Source organism: Rhopilema esculentum, chromosome 19 (genome assembly GCF_057945365.1).
Source record: "Rhopilema esculentum isolate cy_ngs chromosome 19, ASM5794536v1, whole genome shotgun sequence".
Taxonomy (NCBI): domain Eukaryota; kingdom Metazoa; phylum Cnidaria; class Scyphozoa; order Rhizostomeae; family Rhizostomatidae; genus Rhopilema; species Rhopilema esculentum.
The window spans coordinates 114,068-136,529 of record NC_142833.1 but is presented as its reverse complement, the minus strand read 5'-3'; the positions used below and the strand labels follow the sequence as shown (position 1 = coordinate 136,529).

The 22,462-nt window shown below is 26.8% G+C and overlaps 1 protein-coding gene across 1 annotated transcript; it reads right to left on the bottom strand.

Annotated features, from left to right (window-relative positions):
• Positions 1–698: 698 nt before the first annotated feature.
• Positions 699–2,191, bottom strand: LOC148957899 (uncharacterized). Its single transcript, XM_089114216.1, has 2 exons — positions 1,879–2,191; positions 699–834 (listed from the first exon to the last, which is right to left on the bottom strand). Exons 1-2 carry the CDS (start codon positions 2,189–2,191, stop codon positions 785–787), a joined length of 363 nt encoding a protein of 120 aa, XP_088970342.1. The 3' UTR covers positions 699–784.
• Between the last annotated feature and the right edge of the window lie 20,271 nt (positions 2,192–22,462).

The following is a 22,462-nucleotide window of genomic DNA, read 5'->3' as shown; positions in this document are numbered from 1 at the left end:
TATTTCAGTTCATTTTGGCATTTCTTTAAATGCCAATAAAAACCAGAGCAGCCAAGTTTTGATAGAGGCTCAAGCTAAAATGTAAAAATATGAAATTATGAATACATTAATTTCATAATGAGTTATGAGTGTTGGAAATTTTAGAAGAAAAATAACAAGCATTGTACCTAGAGTTTCTAGAATCAAGCATTGCTACTTAAAATATTTGGCTTTACATTAAAGAAATCAACTGATGAATTCAAATTAACACATGTCTGATCTCTTATTTGCCAGCCTGGCTTGCTATGGGACCAGCCTGAAAAAGAATATTTTATATCATGTATTTTCATTTCATCTTACAGAGAAAGCACTACTGTACTTCTAATTTCTCTCTCTAAGGAAATTAATTTTCTATAAAATATTTGAAACAACAACAGTGTGACATTGTCTAATTCTCATTGACACATTTATAAAAAAGGTTGCGTTCATGCATAAATCTCCTTAGCATTATCTCCTATTCCTGAAAATATATTCTTGATAAACTTCAAAACAGATTTTAATGGTAATCTATGCAAACCTCTATTTCAATATAAACTGACTTATAAATGGTCACATAAACTCAAATTTGCTAAGGCATGTAATTGGAAATAAAATTCTGAACCTAACATCACTAGAAAGTCTTTTTAGAGCAGCATCTGCCATTCTTTTCTTCCGTGGTTCTGGTAGATCCTGCAGTTCAACAGAATTGAACTCAATTTGCCTTATTGTTCCACAGCTCTTTTTCTTCTGCCTTCAGATTTTTCCACTATTCATGTGCTGCTCTGCTTCTTTCTGACATTGGCCAATTTGCCATTTCTGATAATTAGGACAAAGTAAATGTGCTAAATGGGAGTTCTATCCTCTAGCCCCCTGAAAATGTCTGCATCAAAATATGCTTCTATAAGTGCTCACTCCTTTAAACAAGGAGTATTTTCTTCTTGATTATGCCAAGTATTAAAATATTTCCTCCTTTGAACATTCCAGACTATGCTAAATCAACCCCATTCTAGATTATAGCATATATTTCTTTTGTAGCTACTACTTTGAATGTACTGCTGTAGTCATTGATATGTAGCCTCCACCCCAGTCCACAAATGCTGATCATAAATTTTTTGATACTAATAGGTGTTCACGGTATTTGTCCTTTTCTATTACACTCTTATTTTCATAAGAAATTATGTTTCAAAAATGTTGTTAAAATATTTTGTAAGAAAATGAGCCTCAAAATTGGTCACAACTTAAAAAAAAATTAAGAAAAAGCTAAGGCTGGGGTGCCAAAGAAATTTGTTTCTTTGAACTAAATCGTAAAAACCCCTTTGATAATTAAATCACATAAATAAGAAGTTTTCTATAGCTTATCGGTGCTTAAAATGAAACTATCTTGGAAAGATACCCCTAAAATGCTAGAGAAGCTTCCTGTTTCAATACCCTTGCTCCTGGAAAACCTGTCAATTATGCACTGATCACAGGCTAACGCTGTGAATTGGGACCTTGATATAGGTATTTCAAACCATGTAGGATTAAAAAATAACACACAAGTAAGCTTCAATGCGCACATAGGAAGTTGCTGCGACTTGCAAAGAGTCGTTATTTCCCCTTCCGCTAGCCCATATAGACCATCATTCATTCACACATTGCATCCACCCTAAAAGGCCAACTACGTAGTTGTGTTGACAACAACAATTTCCAAACATTTAGGAAATTATCTAGAAAATCTTACACGGCTTTTGAAATTGCCTTATGTATAAGACCTGTGTTTCTTTCAAAACTAACATCTAGGTAAATCTATATATCTAACATGCAAGAAACCTCATACATAGAATGCTCTTGATTACCATTAGAAATTAAAGATGCTCTTACCTGTTCTGCTCCAAAGATTAGAGCAAAAGAAATTGTGCCCAGATACTTTTCGTGCCTTTCTTGCAAATGACACACTGGAAACTGTAAACGGAATGTCTTCATTTTCTTGAGAAAAAGCCCTCTTTCTCTTTTCATGGCGCTTCTTTTTGTTTATCCACACCTTAATTTTTGAGACGGGAAGCCCAGTTTCTCGAGACAGATCAATAAAGTCAGACGAAAACTTCTCAGATGGTGACATCAAACCTGCTGCATAAGCGCGTTCTACGAATTCACGTTGTGCGTCGGTTAAAAATTGCTTTTCCTGCGACCCCATCACGAACAGCACCTGTTATTAACAATACACCCCCTGACAACGAGCCAGTGGTCACAACACTATATTGTTATAAACTTAATCAATGACCCTTTGAACTGGCGGAGGTGCATGGTTCCAGCAACATTATGTTGGATTAGTATCCAGATAAATATGATATATTGTTATGGATCAAAACTGGAGCGGGTGCACGGTGGAAAGAAAACATGGCTGTCTAAACTGATCAATGGTCCTTTCTTGTGTTTATAGAAAACCTCAAATGATTCTTCGTTAAAGGTCCATCTTAAATGTATTGCGTTTGGTCGAAATACGTGCAATAAAAGGAAAACATGGCTGCTTAAACTGATAAATGGACCTTTCTTGTGTTCATTGAAAATCTTAAATGATTCTTCGTTAAAGGTCCATCTTAAATGTGTTGCGTTTGGTCGAAATATGTGCGGTAAAAGGAAAACATGGCTGCTTAAACTGATAAATGGTCCTTTCTTGTGTTCATTGAAAATCTTCAATGATTCTTCGTTAAAGGTCCATCTTAAATGTATTGCGTTTGGTCGAAATACGTGCGGTAAAAGGAAAACATGGCTGCTTAAACTGATTAATGGTCCTTTCTTGTGTTCATTGAAAATCTTCAATGATTCTTCGTTAAAGGTCCATCTTAAATGTATTGCGTTTGGTCGAAATACGTGCGGTAAAAGGAAAACATGGCTGCTTAAACTGATAAATGGTCCTTTCTTGTGTTCATTGAGAATCTTAAATGATTCTTCGTTAAAGGTCCATCTTAAATGTATTGCGTTTGGTCGAAATACGTGCGGTAAAATGAAAACATGGCTGCTTAAACAGATAAATGGTCCTTTCTTGTGTTCATTGAGAATCTTAAATGATTCTTCGTTAAAGGTCCATCTTAAATGTATTGCGTTTGGTCGAAATACGTGCGATAAAAGGAAAACATGGCTGCTTAAACAGATAAATGGTCCTTTCTTGTGTTCATTGCAAATCTTAAATGATTCTTCGTTAGAGGTCCATCTTAAATGTATTGCGTTTGGTCGAAATACGTGCGGTAAAAGGAAAACATGGCTGCTTAAACTGATAAATGGTCCTTTCTTGTATTCATTGAAAATCTTAAATGATTCTTTTTAAAACGTTAATTTTAAATGTGTTTTATTTGGTCAAATAACGTGCAGTGAAGAGAAAACCGGGCTGTTGAATTTGATAGATGTTACGTTCTTGTGTTTATAGAAAAACGTTAATGATTGTTGGTTCAAGGTCTTCCTAAAGGTTACCTTTGATCGAAATACGTTAATTGAATACAACACGGAGCTTGTTAAACTGATAAGGGCTTGATTCTTGTTAAATGGAGTTTATACTTGGTTGTTTGCTCAAGGGCTCTGTTTGGTCTACAGTTGTTTGGTGAAGGACTGTTTCGTTAACATTTTGTTTATGTTAAAATTTGCACAAAATGTTGAAATGTTGATTGATAAAATGTTCATTCCAAAGAAGCATTGAGTGGTAATAATAAATAAACTATAAATCTGATTATATATTTGAAAACAATGAATTATCTTTAAATACCAAGCAGCAGCAATTTTGAAGGTAATTTTATAAAGTAATACAAATTTATAAATTTATAGTTTTTTAGTTAATTTATAGTTAAGTTTATAAATTACTTGGGCAAAAAAATTTTTACTGATAGCAAATTTAAAGCCTTTTTCATGCACTGCCCAAACCAGGCTTTTGCAGAATTTTGGAACTGAATTATGGCCAGAAAATTAATTTCTACGAATTTAACCAATACATGGAAAATTCAAAAAATCTAGAAAAAAATAAAAAAATCAAAACAAATTGAAAAATAACAAAAATTAAGCAGAATTGAAAAAAATTGAAAAAATTCAAAGTATTGCAAAAATATAAAAAAAATTAGTAAAAAGAAATAAATTCAAAAAATTGAAAAATTTAAAAAAAATTAAAAAAATATAAAAATAAATTTAAAAAAATTGAAGGAAAATATCAAAAAATTCAATAAGATTAAAAAAAACTTGAAAAATTCAAAAAATTAAATAATTTTAGAATAAGAAAAAAAAACTATAAAAATTAAACAAAATCACAAATTGAGAAAAAATTTTGAAAAAATGAAATTCCAAAAATTCCAAAAAATTTACAAAAATAAAAAACTGGAAAAATACAAAAAATTAATAAAGTTCAAATAAATAAAAAAATTAAAAAATTAATATAAAAAAATCCAGAAAAACTTAAAAAAAATCACAAATTTAGGGACATTTTTTTGAAAAAAGATAAAAAATCAGAAATTATAAAAAAATGAAAAAATTAAGAAATTTTGAATTAATAAAAAATTCAGAAAGAAAAGAATTCAAAAATATTCAAAAAACTAGAAAAATTCAAAAGAAGTTAAAATAATTTTGAACAAAGAAAAAAATTAAAAAAATTCACAAAATCTAAAAAAATTTAACAAATTAAAAAAATTCAAATAAATAAAAAATTAAAAATTTGAAAAATTAATAGAAAAAAATCCAGAGAAATTACAAAAATTCATAAATTTAGGAAATAATTCAGAAATGAAAAAAGATTGAAAAAATAAAAAAAAATTCGAATAAATAAAAAAAGTCAGAAAAATGAAAAAAGTTTTCAAAACATTAAAAAAATTTTTTGAAAAGAGAAATAAAAATAAAAAAAGATTCGAAAAACTTGAAAAGTTCAAAAAAGTTAAATAATTTTTCAATAAAGAAAAAAATTATAGAAAAATTAAACATAATCACAAATTGAGAAAACAATTTTGAAAAAAAATTCAATAAAACTTGAAAAATTCAAAAAATTCAAGAAACTTGAAAAAATTCACAAAAACTTAAAGATTTGGAATAATTGAAAAAAACTAAAAAAATAACAAATTAATAAAGAAAATCGTAAAAAAAGGAAAAATGTTTTGAAAAAATTCAAAAATTCAAAAATTAAAAAAATTGAAAAAAACGAACAAATTTCGAATAAATAAAAAAATTTAAAGAAAAATGAAAAATGTTTTCCAAAAGAATGAAAAAAACTGAAATAAAAATAAAAAATATTCCATTAAAATCCCAAATAGAATAAAAAAAATTCAAACAAAACATATATCACAATCAGAAAGAAGATTAAAGAAAATTTTAAAAATTAAGGAAAAAAATTTCCCGAAGGTTTCGTAAAATAAAAAAAAATTAAAAAAATTCAAAAAATTAAATAATTTTCTAGTTGAATAAAATCTATAAAAGTTCAACAAAATCACAAATTTAGAAAACAATTTTTAATAAGAAAAAATTTCAAAAACTTAAAAAAGATTCAAAAATGTCAAAATCTTTTTAAAAAAAGAAGAATTTAAAAAAAATTCAAAAAAAGTTGAAGAAACAAATGAAATTGAAAAAACATTAAAAAGCTAGAAAAATTCAAAAAAAGTTAAAAAATTTTGAACAAAAAAAAAATTCAAAAAATTCAAAAAAATTTAAAAAATTTAAAAAAGTAAAATAATTTTGAATAAAAAACAAAATTAAAAAGTTAAAAAATTAATAAAAAAAATCCAGATAAAAATTAAAAAAAATCACAAATTTAGGAGATTTTTTTGAAAAAAGATTAAAAAATTCAGAAATAAAAAAAATGAAGAATGAAAAATGAAAAAAGTTTGAAAAAAACAAAAAAATTGAAAAAAACCCCAAAATTAAATTCATTGAAATACCAATTGGAAGTATCAAAAAATTCAACCAAAACAAATATCACCGTCATTACCGAACTTAAAGAAATTTAGAAAAATTTTGAAAAAAGAATTAGGGAAATTTTCGAAAAAAAAAATAAATTGAAAAAATGCAAAAAATCAAATAGTTTTCGAATTAAAAAAACCTAGATGAATTCAACAAAATCACAAGTTTAGAAATCAATTTTGAAAAGAAAAAAATTCAATAAACTAAAAGAAATTCAAAAATGCCAAAATTTCATAAAAAGAGAAGAATTTAGAAAAAATAAAAAAGTAGAAAAAAATAAAAAAATTCAAAATATTTTGAAAAAACAATTTATATTAAAAAAGTTCCAAAAACTTGAGAAATTCAGAAAGGTTGAAAACTTTTTGAATCAATGAAAAAAATCAAAAAAAGTTAAAAAACTTGAAAAAATTCAAAAAATTTTTGAAAACAGGAAAAAGATCTAATAAAACTAGACAAAATCACAAATTTTAGAAAAATATTTTGAAAAAAGAAAAAAAAATTCAAAAAAATATTAAAAAGCTTAAAAAAATCAAAATATATAAAAAATTTTAAATATCCAAAAATTTCAGAGAAAAGAAGTTTTCAAAGATTCAGAAAATTAATAAAAATGAAAAAAGTAAAGAAAAGATACAAAAAATTAAGAAAAAAATTAAAACAATTTCAAGAAAATGTGGGAAAATGAAAAAAGTTCAAAAAGTTTCGAGAGAAAAAACATGCAAAAAATTAAAAAAATCTCAAAAAAAATCATAAAAGAAAGATGAAAGGAATTGAACAAAAATTAGAAAAATTTTGAAAAAAATTTGGAAACAAAAAATTCAAGAAAATATCAAGAAAGGCTTTAGGATATATTTTTTAATCAATCTTGAAAATTGTTCCTTTTTGAAGGAAATTTTCGGTTTTTTGGAAAGGACAATTTTCCAAAAAAAGTAAAGCTATAGGCAAACAAAAATCATCAAACTTTCCAGAATTTTTTAGATCAAAAACAAGTTGACTTTGTTTTCATTGATTATAAAAGACAAAAACTAGATAAGTTCAGAAGCTAGCGTTGTTTTCTAGGCAAAATAACGGTTTATTCGAAAGGCCAGATTTCCATAAAAAAGTAAGTCTATATGCTAAAAAAAGCCACCAAATGTTTTGAAAATTTTTTTTCTGAAAAAACATCTTTTTTTGGCCTTTTTTGATTCAGAAAAACAAAAAATTAATTTTGTTTTGGAAACAGTCTTGTTCTTGAAGGAAAATGCTGGTTTTCTAAATAGGCCAATTTTCGACAAAAAGGTAAGGTTATAGACTTAAAAAAATCACAAAACTTTTTCAGATATTTTTTCATCAAAAAACTAGTTGACTTTGTTTACTTTGATTAAAAAACGACAAAAATTAAATTAGTTCAGAAGCAAGCGTCGTTTTTTATGCAAAATAATGGTTTTTTCAAAAGGCCAATTTTCCATAAAAAAGTAAGGCTATATGCTAAAAAAAACCACCAAATGTTTTGAGAATTTTTTTCTGAAAAAACTTCTTTTTTTGGCCTTTTTTGATTAAGAAAAACAAAAAATTAATATAGTTTTGGAAACAGTCTTGTTCTTCAAGGAAATTGCTGGTTTTCTAAATAGGCCAATTTTCGACATAAAGGTAAGGTTATAGACTTAAAATAATCACCAAACTTTTTCAGATATTTTTTTATCAAAAAACTAGTTGACTTTGTTCACATTGATTAAAAAAAGACAAAAATTAAATTAGTTCAGAAGCAAGCGTCGTTTTTTATGCAAAATAATGGTTTTTTCGAAAGACTAATTTTCCAAAAAAGGGAAGGCTATACGCTCAGAAAAATCACCAAATTTTTTGAGTATTTTTTTACTGAAAAAAATTCCTTTTTGGCCTCTATTGATTACAAAAAACAAAAATTAATTTAGTTTTGGAAACAGTCTTGTTCTTGAAGGAAATTGCTGGTTTTCTAAATAGGCCAATTTTCGACATAAAGGTAAGGTTATAGACTTAAAATAATCACCAAACTTTTTCAGATATTTTTTTATCAAAAAACTAGTTGACTTTGTTCACTTTGATTAAAAAAAGATAAAAATTAAATTAGTTCAGAAGCAAGCGTCGTTTTTTATGCAAAATAATGGTTTTTTCGAAAGACTAATTCTCCAAAAAAGGGAAGGCTATACGCTAAGAAAAATCACCAAATTTTTTGAGAATTTTTTTACTGAAAAAAATTCCTTTTTGGCCTCTATTGATTACAAAAAACGAAAATTAATTTAGTTTTGGAAACAGTCTTCTTTTTGATGCAAAATGCCGGTATTTGAAAAGGCCAATTTTTGATAAGAGAGTAACGTTATAGACTTAAAAAAATCACCAAAATTTTTCCTTATTTTTGCTTTCAAATAACTAGCTCATTAGCTTCTTTTTGATTAGGAAAAGCAAAAAAATTAATTGAGTTATGAAAAAATCTCCTTTTTGAAGGAAATTGACGGTTTTTTTGTAAGGCAAATTTTCCATAAAAAAGTACGGCTATATGCTAACAAAAATCACCAAATCTTTTGAGATTCTTCTTTCTGAAAAAAACCTCCTTTTTTGGCCATTTTTGATTAAAAAAACCAAAATAAATATATTTTTTGAAACAGTCTTGTTTTTGATGCAAAATGCCGAATTTTTGCCTAAAAAAACAATCTTATTCGCTTCTTTTTGATAAGAAAAAGCAAAAACTTGAATTAGTTTTGAAAAAAACTCTTTTTTGAAGGAAATTTTCGGTTTTTTGGAAAGGAAAATTTTCCAAAAAAAGTAAGGCTATAGGCTAACAAAAATCACCAAACTTTCCAGAATTTTTTTGATCAAAAACAAACTGACTTTGTTCACATTGATTATAAAAGACAAAAATTAAATTAGTTCAGAAGCCAGCGTTGTTTTTTAGGCAAAATAACGGTTTTTTCGAAAGGCCCATTTTCCATAAAAAAGTAAGGCTATATGTTAACAAAGATCACCAAATCTTTCGAGAATTTTTTTTCTTAAGAAACTTCCTTTTTTGGCCCTATTTGATGAGAAAAAACAAAAATCATTTTAGTTTTGGAAACAGTCTTGTTCTTTAAGGAAACTGCTGATTTTTTAAATAGGCCAATTTTTGATAAATAGGTAAGGTTATAGACTTAAAAAATCACCAAAATTTTTCCAAATTTTTGCTTTCAAATAACTAGCTGATTAGTTTCTTTTTGATTGGGAAAAGCAAAAAAAATAATTGAGTTATGAAAAAATCTCCTTTTTGAAGGAAATTGACGGTTTTTTTGAGAGGCCAATTTTCCATAAAAAAGTAAGGCTATATGCTAACAAAAATCACCAAATCTTTTGAGATTCTTTTTTCTGAAAAAACCTCCTTTTTTGGCCATTTTTGATTAAAAAAAACCAAAATTAATATATTTTTTGAAACAGTCTTGTTTTTGATGCAAAATGCCGGTTTTTTGAAGAGGCCAATTTTCGATAAAAAAGTAAGGTTATAGACTTAAAAAAATCACCAAAATTTTTCCTTATTTTTGCTTTCAAAAAACTAGCTGATTAGCTTCTTTTTGATTAGGAAAAGCAAAAAAATTAATGGAGTTATGAAAAAATCTCCTTTTTGAAGGAAATTGACGGTTTTTTTGAGAGGCCAATTTTCCATAAAAAAGTAAGGCTATATGCTAACAAAAATCACCTAATTTTTTGAGAATCTTTTTTCTGAATAAACCTCCTTTTTTGGCCTTTTTTGATTAAAAAACCAAAATTAGTATATTTTTTCAAACAGTCTTGTTTTTTGATGCAAAATGCCGGTTTTTTGAAGAGGCCAATTTTCGATAAAAAAAAAGGTTATAGACTTAAAAAAATCACCAAAAGTTTTCCTTATTTTTGCTTTCAAATAACTAGACGATTAGTTTGTTTTTGATTGGGAAAAGCAAAAAAATTAATTGAGTTATGAAAAAATCTCCTTTTTGAAGGAAATTGACGGTTTTTTTGAGAGGCCAATTTTCCATAAAAAAGTAAGGCTATATGCTAACAAAAATCAGCAAATCTTTTGAGATTCATTTTTCTGAAAAAACCTCCTTTTTGGCCTTTTTTGATTAAAAAACCAAAATTAATATATTTTTTCAAACAGTCTTGTTTTTGATGCAAAATGCCGGTTTTTTGAAGAGGCCAATTTTCGATAAAAAAGAAAGGTTATAGACTTAAAAAAATCACCAAAATTTTTCCTTATTTTTGCTTTCAAATAACTAGCCGATTTGTTTGTTTTTGATTGGGAAAAGCTTAAAAATTAATTGAGTTATGAAAAAATCTCCTTTTTGAAGGAAATTGACGGTTTTTTCGAGAGGCCAATTTTCCATAAAAAAGAAAGGCTATATGCTAACAAAAATCACCTATTTTTTTGAGAATCTTTTTTCTGAAAAAACCTCCTTTTTTGGCCATTTTTGATTAAAAAAACCAAAATTAATATATTTTTTGAAACAGTCTTGTTTTTGATGCAAAATGCCGAATTTTTGCCTAAAAAAACAATCTTATTCGCTTCTTTTTGATAAGAAAAAGCAAAAACTTGAATTAGTTTTGAAAAAAACTCTTTTTTGAAGGAAATTTTCGGTTTTTTGGAAAGGAAAATTTTCCAAAAAAAGTAAGGCTATAGGCTAACAAAAATCACCAAACTTTCCAGAATTTTTTTGATCAAAAACAAACTGACTTTGTTCACATTGGTTATAAAAGACAAAGATTAAATTAGTTCAGAAGCCAGCGTTGTTTTTTAGGCAAAATAACGGTTTTTTCGAAAAGACCATTTTCCATAAAAAAGTAAGGCTATATGTTAACAAAGATCACCAAATCTTTCGAGAATTTTTTTTCTAAAGAAACTTCCTTTTTTGGCCCTTTTTGATGAGAAAAAACAAAAATCATTTTAGTTTTGGAAACAGTCTTGTTCTTTAAGGAAACTGCTGATTTTTTAAATAGGCCAATTTTTGATAAAAAGGTTAAGTTATAGACTTAAAAAAATCACCAAAAATTTTCCGAATATTTGCTTTCAAATAACTATAGCTGATTAGTTTCTTTTTGATTGGGAAAAGCAAACAAATTAATTGAGTTATGAAAAAATCTCCTTTTTGAAGGAAATTGACGGTTTTTTTGAGAGGCCAATTTTCCATGAAAAAGTAAGGCTATATGCTAACAAAAATCACCAAATGTTTTGAGATTCTTTTTCTGAAAAAACCTCCTTTTTTGGCGATTTTTGATTAAAAAACCAAAATTAATATATTTTTTGAAACAGTCTTGTTTTTGATGCAAAATGCCGGTTTTTTGAAGAGGCCAATTTTCGATAAAAAGGTAAGGTTATAGACATAAAAAATTACAAAAATCTTTCCGAATTTTTGCCTAGAAAAAACAAGCTCGTTGGCTAATTTTTGATTAGTGAAAACAAAAAATTAATTTAGTCTTGAAAGATTCTCTTTTTTGAAGAATATTTGCGGTTTTTTGGAGAGGCCAATTTTCCTAAAAAAGTAAGGCTATAAACTTGCAAAAATCACCAAATTTTTTCAGATATTTATTTATCAAAAAACTAGTTGACTTTGTTCACTTTGATTGAAAAAAGACAAAAATTGAAATAGTTCAGAAGCCAGCGTTGTTTTTTAGGCAGAATAACGGTTTTTTCGAAAGGCCAATTTTCCATAAAAAAGTAAGGCTATATGCTAGAAAAAACCACCAATTCTTTTGAAAAAGTTTTTTTAAAAAACTTCTATTTCTGACCTTTTTTGATTAGAAAAAACAAAAATTATTTACGTTTTAGAAACAGTCCTGTTATTGATGCAAAATGCCGGTTTTTTCAAGGGGCCAACTTTTGATAACAAAGTGAGGTTATAGATTTAAAAAAAATCACCAAACGTTTTCAGATATTTTTTTATCAAAAACTAGTTGGCTGTCTTCACTTTGATTGAAAAAAGACAAAAACTAAAATAGTTCAGAAGCCAGCGTTGTTTTTTAGGCAAAATAACGGTTTTTTGAAAAGGCCAATTTTCCATAAAAAAATAAGGCTATATGCTAGCAAAAATCACCATTTTTTTTGAAAATTTTTTTTTTGAAAAAACTTCTATTTTTGGTCTTTTTTGATTAGAAAAAACAAAAATTATTTACGTTTTGGAAACAGTCTTGTTTTTGATATAAAATGCCGGTTTATTCAAGGGGCCAATTGTCGATAAAAAAGAAAGGTTATAAACTTAAAAAATGACCAAAATCTTTCTGAAGTTTTGCCTGAAAAAAAACTAGCTTTTTCGCTTTTTTTTATTAGAAAAAGCAAAAAAATTAATTTAGTGTTGAAAAAACTGCTTTTTGAAGAAAATTTGGGGTTTTTTGGAGGGGCCAATTTTCCATAAAAAGTAAGGCTATATGCTAAGAAAAATCACCAAACATTTTCATAATTTTTTTTCAAAAAAACATTATTTTCTGTCTCTTTTTGATTAGAAAAAACAAAAATTATTTACGTCTTTGAAACAGTCTTGTTTTTGATGCAAAATGCCGGTTTTTTCAAGGGGCGAATTTTCGATAAAAAAGTAAGGTTATAAACTTAAAAAATCACCCAAATCTTTCTGAAGTTTTGCCAAAAAAAAAACTAGCTTATTTGCTTCTTTTTTATTAGAAAAAGCAGGAAAATTAATTTAGTGTTGAAAAAACTGCTTTTTGAAGAAAATTTGGGGTTTTTTGGAGGGGCCAATTTTCCATAAAAAGTAAGGCTATATGCTAACAAAAATCACCAAACATTTTCATAATTTTTTTTCAAAAAAACATTATTTTCTGTCTCTTTTTGATTAGAAAAAACAAAAATTATTTACGTCTTTGAAACAGTCTTGTTTTTGATGCAAAATGCCGGTTTTTTGAAGAGGCCAATTTTCGATAAAAAAGAAAGGTTATAGACTTAAAAAAATCACCAAAATTTTTCCGAATTTTTGCTTTCAAATAACTAGCTGATTAGTTTCTTTTTGATTGGGAAAAGCAAAAAAATTAATTGAGTTATGAAAAAATCTCCTTTTTGAAGGAAATTGACGGTTTTTTTGAGAGGCCAATTTTCCATGAAAAAGTAAGGCTATATGCTAACAAAAATCACCAAATCTTTTGAGATTCTTTTTCTGAAAAAACCTCCTTTTTTGGCGATTTTTGATTAAAAAACCAAAATTAATATATTTTTTGAAACAGTCTTATTTTTGATGCAAAATGCCGGTTTTTTGAAGAGGCCAATTTTTGATAAAAAGGTAAGGTTATAGACATAAAAAATTACAAAAATCTTTCCGAATTTTTGCCTAGAAAAAACAAGCTCGTTGGCTAATTTTTGATTAGTGAAAACAAAAAATTAATTTAGTCTTGAAAGATTCTCTTTTTTGAAGAATATTTGCGGTTTTTTGGAGAGGCCAATTTTCCTAAAAAAGTAAGGCTATAAACTTGCAAAAATCACCAAACTTTTTCAGATATTTATTTATCAAAAAACTAGTTGACTTTGTTCACTTTGATTGAAAAAAGACAAAAATTGAAATAGTTCAGAAGCCAGCGTTGTTTTTTAGGCAGAATAACGGTTTTTTCGAAAGGCCAATTTTCCATAAAAAAGTAAGGCTATATGCTAGAAAAAACCACCAATTCTTTTGAAAAAGTTTTTTTAAAAAACTTCTATTTCTGACCTTTTTTGATTAGAAAAAACAAAAATTATTTACGTTTTGGAAACAGTCCTGTTATTGATGTAAAATGCCGGTTTTTTCAAGGGGCCAACTTTTGATAAAAAAGTGAGGTTATAGATTTAAAAAAAATCACCAAACGTTTTCAGATATTTTTTTATCAAAAACTAGTTGGCTGTCTTCACTTTGATTGAAAAAAGACAAAAACTAAAATAGTTCAGAAGCCAGCGTTGTTTTTTAGGCAAAATAACGGTTTTTTGAAAAGGCCAATTTTCCATAAAAAAAAAGGCTATATGCTAGCAAAAATCACCATTTTTTTTGAAAATTTTTTTTTTGAAAAAACTTCTATTTTTGGTCTTTTTTGATTAGAAAAAACAAAAATTATTTACGTTTTGGAAACAGTCTTGTTTTTGATATAAAATGCCGATTTATTCAAAGGGCCAATTGTCGATAAAAAAGAAAGGTTATAAACTTAAAAAATGACCAAAATCTTTCTGAAGTTTTGCCTAAAAAAAAACTAGCTTTTTCGCTTTTTTTTATTAGAAAAAGCAAGAAAATTAATTTAGTTTTGAAAAAACTTCTTTTTGAATAAATTTGGGGTTTTTTGGAGGGGCCAATTTTCCATAAAAAGTAAGGCTATATGCTAAGAAAAATCACCAAACTTTCTCATAATTTTTTTTTCAAAAAAACATTATTTTCTGTCTCTTTTTGATTAGAAAAAACAAAAATTATTTACGTTTTGGAAACAATCTTGTTTTTGATGCAAAATGCCGGTTTTTTCAAGGGGCCAATTTTCGATAAAAAGTATTGTTATAAACTTAAAAAATCACCAAAATTTTTCCGTAATTTTGCTTTCAAAAAATCAGCTGATTAGCTATTTTTTAATTAAGAAAAAGAAAAAAATGAACTTAGTTATGAAAAAATAACCTTTTTGAAGGAAATTTACGGCAATTTTTATAGTCCAATTTTCCAAAAAAGTAAGGCTATATGCTAGCAAAAATCACCAAACTTTTTCATAATTTTATTTCAAAAAAACATTATTTTCTGTCTTTTTTTGATTAGAAAAAACAAAAATTATCTACGTCTTTGAAACAGTCTTGTTCTTGATGCAAAATTCCGGTTTTTTGCAGGGGCGAATTTTCGATAAAAGAGTAGGGTTATAGACTTGAAAAAATCACCAAAATTTTTCCGAAATTTCGCTTTCAAAAAATCAGCTGATTAGCTTCGTTTTAATTAGAAAAAAGAAAAAAATGAATTTAGTTATGAAAAAATATCCTTTTTGAAGGAAATTTACGGTTTTTTTGATCGTCCAATTTTCCAAAAAAAGTAAGGCTGTAGGCTAGCAAAAATCACCAAACTTTATCAGATATTTTTTGTCAAAAAAGTTGTTGACTTTGTTCACTTTGATTGAAAAAAGACAAAAATTAAAATAGTTCAGAAGCCAGCGTTGTTTGTAGGCAAAATAACGGTTTTTTCGAAAGGCCAGATTTCCATAAAAAAGTAAGGCTATATGCTAACAAAAATCACCAATTTTTTGAAAATCTTTTTTTTTGAAAAAACTTCTATTTTTGGCCTTTTTTGATTAGAAAATAAAAAATTATTTACGTTTTGGAAACAATCTTGTTTTTGATGCAAAATGCCGGTTTTTTCAAGGGGCGAATTTTCGATAAAAAATTAAGGTTTTAAACTTAAAAAATCACCAAAATCTTTCTGAAGTTTTGCCTCAAAAAACAAGCTTATTCGCTTTTTTTTATTAGAAAAAGCAAGAAAATTAATTTAGTTTTGAAAAAACTCCTTTTTGAAGAAAATTTGGGGTTTTTATGAGGGGCCAATCTTGCATAAAAAGTAAGGCTATATGCTAAGAAATATCACCAAACTTTTTCATAATTCTTTTTCAAAAAACATTATTTTCTGTCTCTTTTTGATTAGAAAAAACAAAAATTATTTACGTCTTTGAAACAGTCTTGATTTGATGCAAGATGCCGATTTTTTGGAGGGGCTAATTTTCGATAAAAGAGTAAGGTTATAGACTTGAAAATATCACCAAAATTTTTCCGAAATTTTGCTTTCAAAAAATCAGCTGATTTGCTTCTTTTTAATTAGGAAAAAGAAAAAAATGAATTTAGTTATGAAAAATTATCCTTTTTGAAGGAAATTTACGGTTTTCTTGATAGTCCAATTTTCCAAAAAAAGTAAGGCTATAGGCTAGCAAAAATCACCAAACTTTTTCAGATATTTTTTTATCAAAAAAGTGGTTGACTTTGCTCACTTTGATTGAAAAAAGACAAAAATTAAAATAGTTCAGAAGCCAGCGTTGTTTTTTACGCAAAATAACGGTATTTTCGAAAGGCCAGATTTCCATAAAAAAGTAAGGCTATATGCTAACAAAAATCACCAATTTTTTTGTATATTTGTTTTTGAAAAAACTTCTATTTTTGGCCTTTTTTGATTAGAAAAAACAAAAAGTGCTTACTTTTTGGAAACAGTCTTGTTTTTGATGCAAAATGCCGGTTTTTTCAAGGGGCGAATTTTCAATAAAAAAGTAAGGTTATAAACTTAAAAAATCACCCAAATCTTTCTGAAGTTTTGCCTGAAAAAAAACTAGCTTATTTGCTTCTTTTTTATTAGAGAAAGCAAGAAAATTAATTTAGTGTTGAAAAAACTCCTTTTTGAAGAAAATTTGAGGTTTTTATGAGGGGCCAATTTTGCATAAAAAGTAAGGCTATATGCTAAGAAATATCACCAAACTTTTTCATAATGTTTTTTCAAAAAAACATTATTTTCTGTCTCCTTTTGATTGGAAAAAACAAAAATTATTTACGTCTTTGAAACAGTCTTGATTTGATGCAAAATGCCGATTTTTTGGAGGGGCTAATTTTCGATAAAAGAGTAAGGTTATAGACTTGAAAATATCACCAAAATTTTTCCGAAATTTTGCTTTGAAAAAATCAGCTGATTAGTTTCGTTTTAATAAGGAAAAAGAAAAAAATGAATTTAGTTATGAAAAATTATCCTTTTTGAAGGAAATTTACGGTTTTTTTGATAGTCCAATTTTCCAAAAAAAGTAAGGCTATAGGCTAGCAAAAATCACCAAACTTTTTCAGATATTTTTTTATCAAAAAAGTGGTTGACTTTGCTCACTTTGATTGAAAAAAGTCAAAAATTAAAATAGTTCAGAAGCCAGCGTTGTTTTTTACGCAAAATAACGGTATTTTCGAAAGGCCAGATTTCCATAAAAAAGTAAGGTTATATTCTACCAAAAATCAACAAACTTTTTCAGATATTTATTTATCAAAAAACTAGTTGACTTTGTTCACTTTGATTGAAAAAAGACAAAAATTAAAATAGTTCAGAAGCCAGCGTTGTTTTTTAGGTAAAATAACGGTTTTTTCGAAAGGCCAGATTTCCATAAAAAAGTAAGGCTATATGCTAACAAAAATCACAAATTTTTTTTTTTTTTAAAAACTTCTATTTTTGGTCTTTTTTGATTAGAAAAAGCAAAAATTATTTACGTTTTGGAAACAATCTTGTTTTTGATGCAAAATGCCGGTTTTTTCAAGGGGCCAATTTTCGATAAAAAAGAAAGGTTATAAACTTAAAAAATCACCAAAATCTTTCTGAAGTTTTGCCTCAAAAAACAAGCTTTTTCGCTTCTTTTTTATTAGAAAAAGCAAGAAAATTAATTTAGTTTTGAAAAAACTCCTTTTTGAAGAAAATTTGGGGTTTTTGGGAGGGGCCAATTTTCCATAAAAAGTAAGGCTATATGCTAACAAAAATCACAAATTTTTTTTTTTTTTAAAAACTTCTATTTTTGGTCTTTTTTGATTAGAAAAAGCAAAAATTATTTACGTTTTGGAAACAATCTTGTTTTTGATGCAAAATGCCGGTTTTTTCAAGGGGCCAATTTTCGATAAAAAAGAAAGGTTATAAACTTAAAAAATCACCAAAATCTTTCTGAAGTTTTGCCTCAAAAAACAAGCTTTTTCGCTTCTTTTTTATTAGAAAAAGCAAGAAAATTAATTTAGTTTTGAAAAAACTCCTTTTTGAAGAAAATTTGGGGTTTTTGGGAGGGGCCAATTTTCCATAAAAAGTAAGGCTATATGCTAAGAAAAATCACCAAACTTTTTCACAATTTTTTTTCAAAAAGACATTATTTTCTGTCTCTTTTTGATTTCAAAAAACAAAAATTATTTACGTCTTTGAAACAGTCTTGTTTTTGATGCAAAATGCCTGTTTTTTGCAGGGGCTAATTTTCGATATAAGAGTAAGGTTATAGACTTGAAAAAATCACCAAAATTTTTCCGAAATTTTGCTTTCAAAAAATCAGCTGATTAGCTATTTTTTAATTAGGAAAAAGAAAATAATGAATTTAGTTATGAAAAAATCTCTTTTTTGAAGGAAATTTACGGTTTTTTTGATAGTCCAATTTTCCAAAAAAAGTAAGGCTATAGGCTAGCAAAAATCACCAAACTTTTTCAGATATTTTTTATCAAAAAAGTGGCTGAATTGGTTCACTTTGATTGAAAAAAGACAAAAATTAAAATAGTTCAGAAGCCAGCTTTGTTTTTTAGGCATAATAACGGTTTTTTCGAAAGGCCAGATTTTCATAAAAAAGTAATGCTATATGCTAACAAAAAACACCAATTTTTTTGAAAATTTTTTTTTTTGAAAAACATCTATTTTTGGTCTTTTTTGATTAGAAAAAACAAGAATTATTTACGTTTTGGAAACAGTCTTGTTTTTGATGCAAAATGCCGGTTTTTTCAAGGGGCCAATTTTCGATAAATAAGTAAGGTTATAAACTTAAAAATCACCAAAATGTTTCTGAAGTTTTGCCTCAGAAAAACAAGCTTATTCGCTTCTTTTTTATTAAAAAAAGCAAGAAAATTAATTTAGTTTTGAAAAAACTCCTTTTTGAAGAAAATTTGGGGTCTTTTGGAGGGGCCAATTTTCCATAAAAAGTAAGTATATGCTAAGAAAAATCACCAAACTTTTTCATAATTTTTTTCAAAAAAACATTATTTTCTGTCTCTTTTTGATTTCAAAAAACAAAAATTATTTACGTCTTTGAAACAGTCTTGTTTTTGATGCAAAATGCCGGTTTTTTGCAAGGGCTAATTTTCAATAAAAGAGTAAGGTTATAGACTTGAAAAAATCACCAAAATTTTTCCGAAATTTTGCTTTCAAAAAATCAGCTGATTAGCTATTTTTTAATTTGGAAAAAGAAAATAATGAATTTAGTTATGAAAAAGTATCCTTTTTGAAGGAAATTTACGGTTTTTTTGATAGTCCAATTTTCCAAAAAAAGTAACGCTATAGGCTAGCAAAAATCACCAAACTTTTTCAGATATTTTTTATGAAAAAAGTGGTTGACTTTGTTCACTTTGATTGAAAAAAGACAAAAATTCAAATAGTTCAGAAGCCAGCGTTGTTTTTTAGGCAAAATAACGGTTTTTTCGAAAGGCCAGATTTCCATAAAAAAGTAAGGCTATATGCTAACAAAAATCACCAATTTTTTTGAAAATTTTTTTTTTTGAAAAACATCTTTTTTTGGTCTTTTTTGATTAGAAAAAACAAAAATTATTTACGTTTTGGAAACAGTCTTATTTTTGATGCAAAATGGCGGTTTTTTCAAAGGGCCAATTTTCGATAAAAAGTAAGGTTATAAACTTAAAAAAATCACCCAAATCTTTCTGAAGTTTTGCTTCAAAAAACTAGCTTATTCGCTTCCTTTTTAAAAGGAGAAGCAAGAAATTTAATTTAGTTTTGAAAATATTCCTTTTTGAAGAAAATTTGTAGATTTTTGGAGAGGCCAATTTTCCATAAAAAGTAAGGCTACATGCTATGAAAAATCACCAAATTTTTTCATATCTTTTTAGAAAAACTTCTTTTTCTGGCTCTTTTTGATTAGTAAAAACAGAAGTTATTTACGTCTTTGAAACAGTCTTGTTTTTGATGCAAAATGCCGGTTTTTTGCAGGGGCCAATTTTCGATAAAAGAGTAAGGTTATAGACTTAAAAAAATCACCAAAATATTTTCGGATTATTGCTTTCAAAAAACTAGCTGATTCGCTTCTTTTTGATTAGGAAAAAGAAAAAAATGAATTTAGTTTTGAAAAAATTTCCTTTTTGAAGGAAATTGACGGTTTTTTTGAGAGGCCCATTTTCCAAAAAAAGTAAGGCTATATGCTAAAAAAATCACCAAACTTTTTCAGATATTTTTTATCAAAAAAGTGGTTGACTTTGTTCACTTTGATTGAAAAAAGACAAAAATTTAAATAGTTCAGAAGCCAGCGTTGTTTTTTAGGCAAAATAACGGTATTTTCGAAAGGCCAGATTTCCATAAAAAAGTAAGTCTATATAATAACAAATATCACCAATTTTTTTGTATATTTTTTTTGAAAAAACTTCTATTTTGGGCCTTTTTTGATTAGAAAAAACAAAAATTATTTACATTTTGGAAACAGTCTTGTTTTTGATGCAAAATGCCGGTTTTTTCAAGGGGCCAATTTTCGATAAAAAATTAAGGTTATCAACTTAAAAAATCACCCAAATCTTTCTGAAGTTTTGCCTGAAAAAAAACTAGCTTATTTGCTTCTTCTTTATTAGAAAAAGCAAGAAAATTAATTTAGTGTTGAAAAAACTGCTTTTTGAAGAAAATTTGGGGTTTTTTGGAGGGGCCAATTTTCCATAAAAAGTAAGATTATATGCTAAGAAAAATCACCAAACTTTTTCATAATTTTTTTTCAAAAAAATATTATTTTTTGTCTTTTTTGGATTAGAAAAAACAAAAATTATTTACGTCTTTGAAACAGTCTTGTTTTTGATGCAAAATGCCGGTTTTTTGCAGGGGCTAATTTTCGATAAAAAAGTAAGGTTATAGACTTGAAAAAATCACCAAAATTTTTCCGAAATTTTGCTTTCAAAAAATCAGCTGATTAGCTATTCTTTAATTTGGAAAAAGAAAATAATGAAATTAGTTATGAAAAAGTATCCTTTTTGAAGGAAATTTACGGTTTTTTTGATAGTCCAATTTTCCAAAAAAAGTAAGGCTATAGGCTAGCAAAAATCACCAAACTTTTTCAGATATTTTTTATGAAAAAAGTGGTTGACTTTGTTCACTTTGATTGAAAAAAGACAAAAATTCAAATAGTTCAGAAGCCAGCGTTGTTTTTTAGGCAAAATAACGGTTTTTTCGAAAGGCCAGATTTCCATAAAAAAGTAAGGCTATATGCTAACAAAAATCACCAATTTTTTTGAAAAATTTTTTTTTTTGAAAAACATCTATTTTTGGTCTTTTTTGATTAGAAAAAACAAAAATTATTTACGTTTTGGAAACAGTCTTGTTTTTGATGCAAAATGCCGGTTTTTTCAAAGGGCCAATTTTCGATAAAAAGTAAGGTTATAAACTTAAAAAAATCACCCAAATCTTTCTGAAGTTTTGCTTCAAAAAACTAGCTTATTTGCTTCCTTTTTAATAGGAGAAGCAAGAAAATTAATTTAGTTTTGAAAAAATTCCTTTTTGAAGAAAATTTGTAGATTTTTGGAGAGGCCAATTTTCCATAAAAAGTAAGGCTACATGCTATGAAAAATCACCAAATTTTTTCATATCTTTTTAGAAAAACTTCTTTTTCTGGCTCTTTTTGATTAGAAAAAACAAAAGTTATTTACGTCTTTGAAACAGTCTTGTTTTTGATGCAAAATGCCGGTTTTTTGCAGGGGCCAATTTTCGATAAAAGAGTAAGGTTATAGACTTAAAAAAATCACCAAAATATTTTCGGATTATTGCTTTCAAAAAACTAGCTGATTCGCTTCTTTTTGATTAGGAAAAAGAAAAAAATGAATTTAGTTTTGAAAAAATTTCCTTTTTGAAGGAAATTGACGGTTTTTTTGAGAGGCCCATTTTCCAAAAAAAGTAAGGCTATATGCTAAAAAAATCACCAAACTTTTTCAGATATTTTTTATCAAAAAAGTGGTTGACTTTGTTCACTTTGATTGAAAAAAGACAAAAATTTAAATAGTTCAGAAGCCAGCGTTGTTTTTTAGGCAAAATAACGGTATTTTCGAAAGGCCAGATTTCCATAAAAAAGTAAGTCTATATAATAACAAATATCACCAATTTTTTTGTATATTTTTTTTGAAAAAACTTCTATTTTGGGCCTTTTTTGATTAGAAAAAACAAAAATTATTTACATTTTGGAAACAGTCTTGTTTTTGATGCAAAATGCCGGTTTTTTCAAGGGGCCAATTTTCGATAAAAAATTAAGGTTATCAACTTAAAAAATCACCCAAATCTTTCTGAAGTTTTGCCTGAAAAAAAACTAGCTTATTTGCTTCTTCTTTATTAGAAAAAGCAAGAAAATTAATTTAGTGTTGAAAAAACTGCTTTTTGAAGAAAATTTGGGGTTTTTTGGAGGGGCCAATTTTCCATAAAAAGTAAGATTATATGCTAAGAAAAATCACCAAACTTTTTCATAATTTTTTTTCAAAAAAATATTATTTTTTGTCTTTTTTGGATTAGAAAAAACAAAAATTATTTACGTCTTTGAAACAGTCTTGTTTTTGATGCAAAATGCCGGTTTTTTGCAGGGGCTAATTTTCGATAAAAAAGTAAGGTTATAGACTTGAAAAAATCACCAAAATTTTTCCGAAATTTTGCTTTCAAAAAATCAGCTGATTAGCTATTCTTTAATTTGGAAAAAGAAAATAATGAAATTAGTTATGAAAAAGTATCCTTTTTGAAGGAAATTTACGGTTTTTTTGATAGTCCAATTTTCCAAAAAAAGTAAGGCTATAGGCTAGCAAAAATCACCAAACTTTTTCAGATATTTTTTATGAAAAAAGTGGTTGACTTTGTTCACTTTGATTGAAAAAAGACAAAAATTCAAATAGTTC

Excerpts from the sequence above, each read along its gene's own strand:
- LOC148957899 (XM_089114216.1), bottom strand. The coding sequence starts at position 2,191 with ATGGGGTCGCAGGAAAAGCAATTTTTAACCGACGCACAACGTGAATTC. Across the intron at positions 835-1,878 it reads TAATCTTTGGAGCAGAACAG|AAATGGCAAATTGGCCAATG; the intron begins GTAAGAGCATCT and ends CCTAATTATCAG.